Source organism: Trachurus trachurus (genome assembly GCF_905171665.1).
Source record: "Trachurus trachurus genome assembly, chromosome: 17".
NCBI lineage: Eukaryota > Metazoa > Chordata > Actinopteri > Carangiformes > Carangidae > Trachurus > Trachurus trachurus.
Genome location: NC_139900.1, coordinates 22855866 through 22867976, shown reverse-complemented (window position 1 = coordinate 22867976; position 12111 = coordinate 22855866). Strand labels below are relative to the sequence as shown.

The 12111-nt window shown below is 44.4% G+C and overlaps 1 protein-coding gene across 2 annotated transcripts in view; it reads left to right on the top strand.

Annotated features, from left to right (window-relative positions):
* Window positions 1-1600: 1600 nt before the first annotated feature.
* The window catches only part of pkn2a (protein kinase N2a), a 28432-nt gene continuing 17921 nt past the window's right edge, over window positions 1601-12111 (top strand). Inside the window, exons 1-3 of one of the 2 annotated variants that reach the window (XM_083992151.1) lie at window positions 1601-1918; window positions 7899-8063; window positions 8281-8416. In XM_083992151.1, the coding sequence (XP_083848277.1) occupies window positions 1898-1918; window positions 7899-8063; window positions 8281-8416 (322 nt within the window). In that variant the 5' untranslated portion in view covers window positions 1601-1897. Of the gene's footprint in view, window positions 1919-6118; window positions 6368-7898; window positions 8064-8280; window positions 8417-12111 lie in introns of those variants that run through there. The other variant, XM_083992150.1, reaches the window with a different exon arrangement.

The following is a 12111-nucleotide window of genomic DNA, read 5'->3' as shown; positions in this document are numbered from 1 at the left end:
GGAGCACCTGTCCTCAGTCAGCTCTCGGCGAACGTCACCGTGGAGACAGAAAGACAAAGTGCAGCTCTTTGTGGATTTTAACAGGGAAACATAAATCACAGGTTTATCCAACAAGGCTTCTGCCACTTTTATGTGGACAAGGCTCGGTTTAGGAATGTGCAGCCAGCGTTGTTGTCCACGCCGATAAATATTTGAGACGTTGCGCCATAAGCACAGAGAGTGCCCAGTCTCTGAGACATATGGCCTGTGATGACTGTGTCCCTGAGGGTTATGTAATGCAGTAAGTCTTCTCACTGAGGTGTGACATGTCATGCACTGGCCCCATTGGAGAAGACTTAAGTGTTTTCTCTTTGGCTTTCTTCATAACAGCCTCTCCTGATCTATCTGGCTTGGCAACCCAAAAGTAAACCGTGACTCTTATTTAGTATGGCTTATGTTTGCTGTGCACTTCAGGTTGTCAGCAAGTTTTGACAGGACCTGCATGATCCTTTTAATTTGAATTATACTATCTTACAGTTTGATAATTCATGCTAAATTGTTAATTCATTCCACAGCTGAATTTACTGGAATAAAAATATGAATAGTTTATCACTTCATTGATTTGACACATTAAGGTCAAATGAGATAATTAGGTAAAAGTGATAATGAGCAGGACTCAGATTGTAGAAACAGTTGTTTAATGTCTTCTGTGGTCAGTCAGAACACTAACCCTGATGACTGAACTTAAAGTGTGAGCAATGACCAGGTGAAAAGATGTTGGGTGATTTTCTGGGAAATGCAGTATCTGGCATTTCTGGGGCTTGATCCTCGCATAGAGCTCTGAGTAAGGATGTTTCAGACTGATTTTTTTTTTTAAAGTTTTCTCATTTTATGGCTGCAGGAGGATCCTTTAAAATGCTACATCACTTATTTATGCATCCATAATATTAATCCAGCAGTCACACACTATGAAAGGATTGTGTGAATCTATTCGAATTAGATTAAATTTAGATTATTTATTAGTTACTTTTTTTTGCATTGGAGGATTTTTTAAAACTTTAATGCATGTGCCATATCTGAAATGTATTTCTTTAAATATTCACCCCTATAAACTAAAACATTACACTAGAAAATATTAAATAGCCTAATATGACAGGAGTTGCAGAAACTAACTGTACTTTTACTGCAATATTTTAACTTTTAAGTAACGGTAATTTCTATAAAGTAGGCTTAGCTACTTGCACACAAGTAAGGATCTCCTTGTACCAGTGCTGCATGTAGCTAACATAATGAATAGTTTTATTTTTTAAAGTTGTGAATACACTTTTCTGAATAGGCTGCTATGTCTGGCCTGCCTGTTATGAAGTTGCTGCTTTTGCACTGTGGTGTGTTGTTAATTGATTGTAATACTCAATACTTTTTCCACCACAAAGGAACGAACACATTTTTATAAAGTTGTGGAGGGTTTCTTGGTCTCCACATAGATACATGTGTGAGTGTTAGCAGTGATGATATTAGGTGATGAGGTGAGGCATGGAGTTTTAGGTCACGTGTGCTGACTGTCCGGGCTGAGAGCAGCCCAGCGGCAGCAGCGGCACTGCAGCTCCTCTGGGCGGACGCTTCCACACTAACCACCGCCTCTTTCTCCAACTGCACTGGGACAGATTTATGCCTCAGCTTTTTTTTTTATTTATGAGCACCAGTCCACCCTCCGGGACCCCACTAGGACGGTGTGGCCGCGTAAAACTAGAGTGAAGACGACATGGGAAGCCCTATGTGCCCGAGATGACCGACGGTTTGGTCCAAATAGTCACGTCTTTTTGTCGCCAGAGAGGGAAACTTGAAACAAGGCTTGTTTTTGGAGTTCCACCTCCCCTCCTCTCTCCCCGTAGGATTTGATTCAAAGGCGAAAACCAAGATGGCCGCCGATTCCGTGCAGGTAGGAAAAGTTGACAACTGTTGCGGAAAGTGCGCAAACTTACTTCAGAGATTCAGTTACAAGTTAGCATAAAGTTTTATTTCATTAAAGTCGAGTCGCTTCGAGTCTGCGGCGTTGAATTTAAGTGAAGGGGCCTCTGCTAGATCCCAAAGGGTTGTCTGGGAATTATCCATGGATTGAGGCCTGGGAGAAACAATTATCCAAACTCACTTATATCCCTGAATTTTCAAGTTTCCAACCGGGGGTTTTGTTCGGGGACCGTTGGGTGAATTAACGTTGCCGCCAGTGTTCGAAACGGTTTTAACGTCACCGTTGCTTCAGTTGGTGATGAATAAAGGTTGTGGAACGTTTAACGTTACAGGTCTGTAGCCTAACTGACGTTCAGTTAACCTGCGGTAACTGCTGCTGCTGCTGGGAAGTAAACGTTACATTCCCGCCTGCTCACCCACCGGACTATTGTAAAGTTTTATCATGAGCATAATATGTAAAGAGAACAAAGTGTGTGTGTGTGTGGGGGGGGGGGAGCAAGTGTTCACTGTTTTGCTTGGCGTAAAGTTTTTTCAAACACGTTACAGACCGGATGAACTTCCAACATGTCACCATAATGTTACAGAAAGGTCAGAAACATCTGTTTTAACGTGCTGGTGAGGTCAGTTGGTGTGTTTTTAAAAGAGGAGTGGGTGAAAGTGAGCACGAGAGCCATGTCTCATTATTGCCTATGAACAGGCATCATGACTCATTGATTAATGTGGTTTCACTTGAGTGACGTCAGAACCAGAATAAATCTTTCTGATTAAACAAAATATATTGTCCGGGTACTTCAGCTCATCCAGAAACTTTTATCTAATCACATTTGTGGTGCAGTCAAGCGTCGCTTTAGCAATATCTTCCATAAGCCTCACTGTGAAGCTAAGACCAGTCTGATTACTCATGCTATTATTCATCTTCATGGAGAGCGTGGAGGGGAGGGTGGAGGTTACAGCAGATATAGTAGCAAAGCTTGACACACAGGGAAAATAAAATATTTTATTTAGGCTATATGTTTCAGGTGGCTGGTGCAGACCGAAACTGATCACCAAGGCAACAGGTGGTGATGCCCTGTTGTCAAATCAGTGATGCTGTGGCTGAAACAGATTACCTCATAATATGGCTCATTATGTTTAATGTTAACATTTATTTTAATCACTCACCAGTCACCACAGGTATTTGCTCTATTGCTGTACCAGTGACATTATGGATGACCCAGCCCGAGGAACAATATCACCTACCTATGGCTTATGAAATTAAATTGTCACAGTTGCCCATTTTAAACTGCGTCTGAAAACAGTGATGGCAGCTAACCCCCCTAACAGGTGTCGGCTAAACCATCTGTTTCCTACTGAGCATGAGAACATAGATGGCTAAAAACTTTATTTGTGATCTCATCACAGAGGTGGTGTATGGATGATAATTATTTTGAAACTCAAGTTGGCTGATGCAGTGATTTCATGATTTATTATATGTATATAGGATTATTATACCAATATTGATGTAGCTATGTCACATAGAGGCAATTTGATGCTAAAGCGCCTCAATAACAGTCAATAACATGTGAAGTGTAGTGAACTGTACTCTGCTCTTCACACAGATACAAGTACAAAGACAGTGGCAGGCTCGTCTAATATCACATACTAATAGTAGGCTAATACTAATCTTCACAGCTTATCAATATATGGGCAATATGTGTGTGTGTGTGTAGTGATTGACCTGTCAGTTATAGCTGGCATGTAATTGTACCTGCAAGGATGTTGTAAACATTTAGGATTATGTGTTCTGTCAATGACAGGTGATAACACATTTCCAGGCAGACGTAGTATTCATGAGGTAATAATGAATCATTTGTATATTTTTTATTAGGACTTCAAAGATACCAAAAGGCTTCTTGAAGCCACTATTAAAAGATGTGTCTATGTTTAGCTTTGATTGACCAAGCCAGCTAAACTTTAAGATGTAATCACTGTGGTTGTTTATATGTAGTGAAGACCAGTTAATCTCAGCAGAGCAACAGGTGTTTCAGTGCAGACTACAGCGCTTCTCTGTGTAGCTCAGCCGTGACCATTAACACCGACCCGAAGTATAAGACATTGTCTACACAGTTTGACTTGGCATGGGGATGTATGTGAGGCTCATGTGAGAGCTGTGTTTGTAGTATGTGCGTTTATTAGCCTGCGAGGCTATTTCTGGTCACAGCAAAGCACCAGGCTGTGGCCATCGCTCTGCAGCCAGCTGTGGGGCAAAACGACTGGGTGTCAGGTTGTAGGGCTAGGGTGAGATAGGCCCTCGTGCAGAAATGGCAAGGGCATGGCTTTTTTTAAGCATGGACCAGGATAGTGGCCTCAACTTTTCCATTGTCCTATTGTCTGAATGGAGCTCTTGTTATTGGACTTGGAGCGTTCAGGCTTAAACAGTAAGTTAACCTGCTTACACTTGAGGTTCACTTCAGGCCTAATGTTTGCTTTTACCTCACAGTTTCCTTTCACATCTTACACACTAAAAGAGCTTTTTGAGGACTTCAATGTGCAGTTAATAGCTGCCTGTGTGAGAATATTATCAACTGACTAATAAATACAAATCTTAAATTGGGAAAGTTACAGACTGCTCTAGAGGAGCAAGCAGCGTTGATTTCATCTAACTTAGCCTATATCTGAAACACCCCTTCAGCTTTATGTAATATTGCCCAAGTGTGGCTACAATGTTTGAGTCTTTTCACATGTTGTGAGCCTTGAACATTACACAGAGCAGCCAGCAGAGACACGCTGACAAGAACAAGTTCCCTTCATCCATCACAAACTGTTTGCATTGTGCTGGGAGTGGAAACATTTGCTTACAATTCAAGCTTCACTTGTCTTTGAACCTAATAAGTCTTGAGTCGCTGGTGTGGCGTCATTCCCCTGACGAGGCAATACATACAGGCAGCAAAAAAAAAAAAGATAAGGCCAATGCAGGTGAAAGAGCAAGTCAAGGAAGTATTGCAGTTCCAGAGAAACCAGAGGTGAAACCAATCCTGCAAATGAGCGCTTGCTCCCCGTCTTTGAATATAGCTGCTTTGTTTGATCTCAAATTAAAACGCAGGCCTTGTGGGTCGACCGGCTGATTTATTTCCACCTTATCTGATTGGCCTTTCATGGATTTCCTTGCATTGTTGCGCAGTGAAACAGGCCCTTTTGGGTGTCCTCTTGCTGTCCTCATACCACAGTGGGCAAACACAGTTACAGTGCAAACAAGTTTTGCAGGGCAGTGAGCTGAAGAAGAGAGAGAGAGAGAGCTGCCCCCCCCCAGCACACTAACACACACACACACACACACACACACACACACACACACAGGAGTTGTGACCTCCATTTTACCTATGAGTCATCAAGGAGCCTCTGGACCAGGATATGTGCGAACTATAGCTTCCTCTGAAGTGAGCACCTATAGAGAGAAGAGTGGGGGCGGTTTCACAAGAGTGAGGGAATGACTGAGCCGATGGAAATCTCCCTTGAGCAAATAATATGATGTCATTTCCCATCAGAAATCTATCAGCTGTTAGTAGAGGAGGTGATTTCAGGGATTTCCCCCAAGGTGATTGTTAAGCCGAGGGAATAATCCACCCAGATCCTGACTCGTAATCAATCTGATGATCAATCGATGGACAGATTTAATAATAGCCAAACTAAATATGATGAAGACTGCAGGTGCTGAGAGATGTTTTGATTGAGGCGAGGTGTCTTACCTCTCTAGGCTCCATGTGGAGGCTTGTGTCTTACAGCGACGTCCCGCTGGGTGAATTCTGGATGAGCTTTTGTTTTCGCTATCATCGGACTCCGCCACCACTATCTGCACCGAGACCTGAACTCTATTCTTCACTGTGCTCTGCAGTTTCCTGTCGTTGTCGGGGTGTCATGTCAAGAGCTTCTCTTCCTTTCCTCCTCCACACAGGTTGCTTTCTAAGGGGCGTGGGGTGGGGGTGGGGGGGCACAATGGACGTCCAATGTTATGTTTTTAACTTGAGTTAATTTTAGCCACAGTCCTCTCCCTGGAGTGAGATTAGGTCCCATTCTGGGCTGCTCTGACCTCACTGGGTGAGAAGCTAAGAGGGATTTGGCCGTCGCTGCTCAGACGGTTTATCTTCCCCTGTTGATGTCAATGGTCTAGAGAGAGAGAGAGATAGAGAGACAGAGAAAGCACAAAATGAAAGTAGAGCTGAAGAAAATCAGATACTAGCTGAATGAGCGTGGCCGTCGATGGAGCGTCTGTCAGCTATGGTGTAGCTTAAGCTTTATGATGGAGGATGATGGGGCTGCTTCTACCAGACGACAAAGCTTCAGTGGAGTTGCTTGTGCTGACAGTTTAACCGGCCGACAGAACATGCGTGGGTTGGTTTGTTCAACTGATCTAGACGAGTTGGACGAAACTGATGAAGTTGTGGTAAGAAAGGATTAGTAAAGGCCATAACTTCTTTCCTGTTGAATCAATCCCCCCCCCCCCCCCCCCCCCCCTTTTTTTTTTTTTTTTTACCAAGGAAGCGGTTGTGATTTTTAACATCGAATGGAAGCAAATTGCATGAAGTCTATATATAGACGCGTGAATGAGAATGTGTGTTTTCCTTCCTTTATAACACAATCACGACGGGTTAAATGCAATAAGACACAGATCTCGTGGTAGTCACAGTGTGGCCATGTTGTTTTTCACATTACATTATTATGTCCTGGTTTTATGAATGGGATGAGCTCATCTCTGCGTACTTGGGGCAAAGTTGGCACAGTTTCAGAGACTTCCATAGAGCTGTGTGTTTCACTCTAACTTGCATTTTACACATTGAGTTTATCTGTCATCTGGAGTGACGTACAATGTGACATTTGACTGTTATAGTCCCCAGCATTATGGGTGTTAAAATAACTGTGTGTGAGATTGTGGCTAATTGAACAATTACAGTTTATCCATAGTGATTGCAGGCTTTTTTATTATGGTTTCTGATTTGGTTTGTTTATGGCTCATTAATTAGGTGATATTTCCAACCATGGAACAAAATGAAAACTTCATGTTGCCCACTTTTATATTTGAAATTAGCATGTATTTTCAAAGCAAAGAAGGAACAGAGATTGATGAACTAACTGTGTAATAAAGGGAACAAAGTGATTATTCACAGGGCTCAGATAGCGGGCAGATGTATTCTCTGATCAACCAGCGGAGCGTCACCAGCGCACCACTGTTTTCATGCTGACCTTTGAAGCTGAAGCCATTCAGGAAGTGACTTCTAATCCCTCTTTAGTTAAGGTGACGGCTTTAAGGATGCAGGTCAATGGCGACTGACAGCAGCGGTGAAAACACGGCGTACAGAGGCCCGCTGAAGTTCAAAACACACCGCTGCACCAGGCTGACCTCTGAGCTCCCACGTGGGGCAGCCTCTCAGCTTGTTGTCAGTACGTTTCAGTCATAGGTTGAAGTTGCACTCATTTGAAACGTGTCCAGTGTGGTGAGAAAGTAGAAAAATGTCACTGATCCCGTGATGATCAGGATGGGTCGAGCAGGTTTTGAGAAACATTCACTCGTTATGATCAGAAAGCGAGCGCCTGCTCTGCCGCTGCTGTCATCACTTGTTTCCTGCCGTCTTTACAGCTGACAAAAGTGGAAATTCATGCCTCTTTGTGAAGCAATAGTTGTTTTGAAACATTGCAACTTGGCACAGAGCTTTTTTTCTTTTATTGTTGACAGTTTATGTTGATAACTTCAGTTGGTTGAATGCTACTCAAAGTGTACATAGTATTTGTTGACTGATTCACTGACCTCTGTGTGTCCTCTCCTCCTCTTTCTCTGGCATCCCATTTTACTCTTCCTCCTAACTCTCCTCCCTCACTGACCTCTGATTTGCATTCCACATCTTCCTCTTATCTCCTCTTTTTCATCCTCCTCCTCCTCCTTCTCCTCCTTCTCCTTCTCCTCCTCTCCTGTCCTTCAGGGGGATGCCAGGGGCCAGATGGTGGCGGAGCGACTGGGTTTGGGACACAACTTGGACCTGTCCGACACAATGGTCCAACAGAAGCTGGACGAGATCAAGGAGCAGATCCGCCGCGAGATCCGCAAAGAGCTGAAGATCAAAGAAGGTGCAGAGAACCTGCGCAAGGTAATAATCACTGATTTAGTCTTCAAGGCCAAACTAAAACAGACATGACGACACATCTCCCCCAGCATCTCAGAAAACATTATGTAACTGTCTTCGGTGACTCAGCAATCCTCCCCATGACTGGTACACTGATTTTTACGATAACAGTCGGTGTAATTTCCTTGTAAATCTTTGTTTTTAGTGGAACTACTCAAATCCCTCCCTCCTCTCTCGCCAGGTCACCACGGACAAGAAGAGCCTGGCTTATGTCGACAACATGCTGAAAAAATCTAACAAGAAGGTTGAGGAGCTTCACCAGGAGCTGCAGGAGCTCAACGCCCACATCGTGGTCAAAGACCCCGAAGAGCTGCAAGGTAACAACACTAGCACGACAGTGATACCGCCCCAGAGGATTTACTAAACATTAACCAGGAGTAAAGGCAGATGACATAGACAAGAGCAGCGTTTCCCACACAGTGAGGTGGAGCGGTCGCTGACCAGGGGCGGGGCTTTTGTAAATTAATTATAAACTAATACGGCACCATATATATATATATATATAAAAGAGACCCAATTTTAAATGTTTCTATTTCCAAGTGCATTGTGGTGAGTAAATAAATAACAACGCTCACATACCTGTGGGGTAGTAGGTGAGGGTCCATCACATACTTTGAGCCCAGTCCCAGCGCACACACACACACACACACACACACACACACACACACACACACACACACACACACACACACACACACACACACACACACACACACACACACACAACCACAACCAGTTCTCATACTAATCCTGCTCCCAGTGTTCAACAGACGGGCACATTATCAGTGTGTTGTTGCATTTGTGAGAGAGAGGGAGAAATGAAGGGCTGAGCAAATCAATGTTCTATAACTCTACAATGAAATAAGATTTTATCTGTGAAATAATACAAAAAAAAATCAATATGTGGCGAGCAATGTTGATATGGTGGTAAGGCCGCCACTAATAAATCAAGGTATGGGAAAGAGTGCTGTGCTGGACTTCTGTGCAAAAGTAATATTGTAAAGCATGTGCCTTTACACAATTCATTTCTGTAGCAGGGCAGGAGATTGTAAGGTTAGTTACTCATTAGAAAAGATGAGTCGATTGATAAGTAGATCACGGGAAAGAGTTGTTTGCAGCTACAACAGCTTTCCATCAGTTGGACTCCAAATTGGCCGTACATGAGATGAATGCACACTCACAGTCTCTCTGCCAGGTGGGTATTAGTATGGGGCATCTACTTGAATAGCCTGTGGGTAATTATTAAACTGATGATGATAGCGTATGATAGCTTATGATTAGCAGATTCAACGCTATCTGGTCAGCTGTGTTGTTGTCGTTGTTGAATGGTGGCGAGTCCTGAGATAAGGTGCTGCTCTGGACAACAGAGGGCTGTGGTGTGAGAACTAGAGAGCATGGCACATGGATAAGACTGAACTGAATCAGGATTTAAAAAAATAGTTTGGGCAGTTATCAGTTTGTTACCCTCATAAAAATGATAAGAGGTTTAAATTTCAAGTTGAATGTCGGTTAATGATAATGTTATGTGATCCCAAGCTGCACATAAAGCATTCTGTCATCATCAGTTGTGCTGTTGTAGCTCTGCGTGGCTATCTGAAATGTTTTCTTGTCTGTCATTGGCACATGTTCTTTAAAAACACATCTCTCTGGAGGACCAAAGAAAAGTGGGTGGCAGACTAACTGAAATATCCTAATCTTGTTTAGCAGAAGAGACCACTCACTGCGCCTTTTTCTCAGGATGCTATGAAAAGGTAGATTAATTTTTTTTGCTTTAATCCCTGAGATTGACATAAAAATAGGGTGTTTTGATAACTGATGAACTGTCAGGCCCAACACAAAAGACGAAACGCATCATAGCCTCTACGCCGCCTTTACGCTTTTTACAGCTTTCAGGAGTGTTTCTCCACACGGTGAATCTGACTGACAACTGTAATCCAGTCCTGGGTTGGCGGGTTTGCCTGCAGCCATTTCCACGTGACAACGACTCCTCCCGCTCACAGCCAGAAGCGTCTCGGCTCCATCCGTCACAAGGAGCCTCGAGTTCAGCGTTCAGCATCACAGAAGAGCAATCCCCATACTCGCACATCTTTCTCCCATCTCCTTCAAAAGTACCACTATCATAAATCATTTTGGCAGTGTTGTGTTAGAACAACACCTATATAAACACACACACACACACACACACACACACACACACACACACACACACACGGAGCACACTGGAGGTGACTCACTCTCCAGAGGCCGACATTGTTGCATTCCACATTCCACCGACAGTTACAATGAGCTGTCGATTGTTCCCCTCCGAGGCCGCTGAAAGCCCGCTCCTGTGCGTTTGTCGACAACAATGGAATTTGGAGAGAATTGACCACAACAGCGGTGTGTGTGTGTGTGTGTGCGTGTGCGTCCAGCGTGGTTTTGTTACAGTAGTTGCCTTATAGAGTCTTTGTTGGTGGCGAGTGTCTGGGTGAATTCAGGAAGAGACGGAATGGTATTTGTCTGCCCGGCCGTTACCATCACATCCCCCCACCACAGTTGACATGAGGAAGCGAGATGAGGAGGGGTGTGTGCGTGCCGTGCATGTGCGTTTGCTGTGGGGACTGAAGGGAGGCTGTCTTGGTAAATGGTTATCTTAAGTGGGAACAAATTTAGCCTGACTCTGCGACCCTGTATCTGATGAACGAGGGCTTTCTTTTTTAGTGACGAGACGCCAGCGGAATGTCGCTCGCTGCGCTGGCCATCGCAGAGATGATGGAGAGGGACCGAGTGCGGCTCAGCTTCCTCTGGTCATGAGACGGATTTCACAAACTTCTTGAAATGCGTTCAGCTCCCGAATCCGCTAGAGACGGCACTTGTTTCCTGAATTAGTAGGAAGGACTCGCTGTGCCTCTGCAAACAGCCAGAATGTGTTTTTGTTCCAGGAGAGAGTTGAGGGGGGGCTCTGGTTATACTCCGCCGCTCAGCCGAGGCTGGAAATGGACCGACTCAAGACAGCGCCTGCCTGGGAGCGGCGGCAGCAGCTCTGACGCTGGGGGTCACCAGTCAAGTCTCCGTAACATGAAATCTCAACAGTTTTACTCCCTAAATATGTGTCCAGTCAGTTTTCCTTCCAGCCGTCGTATCGCATCACTTCCCCAGAAACAATCGCCCAGGTCAGCTCTAGGTCCACTCCTCTAAATCATGACGTAATTGTTTAGAGAGTATTGTTAGCAGTGCTTCACATCAGATACAGATGGGGTTAATCTGAGGGAGGGTTCCCCTTGTCAGCCGTCCAGCAGTGACATCAGCCCTGCAGCTATTCGGTAGCTCGCTGTCTTGTCCTCCAGCCCAGCGTGGGCTGAACCGCGTTCAGGAGGAGGGGAGGAGGGTGGTGGCCAGGGGTCCTCAAATTCTTGGCTCTCTGTGACCTTGACCAAACCACATCATCCCCACACGGAGAGGAAAGCCCCGAACCTAGACTGGATGACATACACAGAGAGTTTTGCGTGCGTGTTTCGAGGCATGCTTTTGTCATTTTCACTAACGGCTTTCACGTGATACTGGAGGTCTTCATCAGGCATTGTGGATTTTCAGTTTTGCGATCAAGCCTCTGTCAAATTCTCACTTGGTTTCTCTGACTTTTCTACTGGTCTGGAAATGCCCAATTTGTTTCCCGTCTTGTCCTCGGTGTGTGTGTGTGTGTGTGTGTGTGTATGAGAGGGTTGCCCCGGAAAGCCTGATATCCTCCCCTCCTGCCCGTGAACAGAAACCTCTGCAGTGATGCTCCCTCGGCTTATTAAGGGTCATTAGATGAATCATTTGGACTTTCAGTTCAAAGAATCACATGCTTTCCTTTTGCTCGTCTCCTGCAGGTGTTCAAAAGAACCATTAGACGGTGTTTTGATGAAACATTCAAAGTGAATGAATCACACGCTCGCCTGCTGGTTATTGTAATCTGTTTGGCAGAGTCTGTGAGAGTAACTCACATTAAAATTCAAGCTCACTTTAGTGGACTGTGGACACCTTTAGAAAT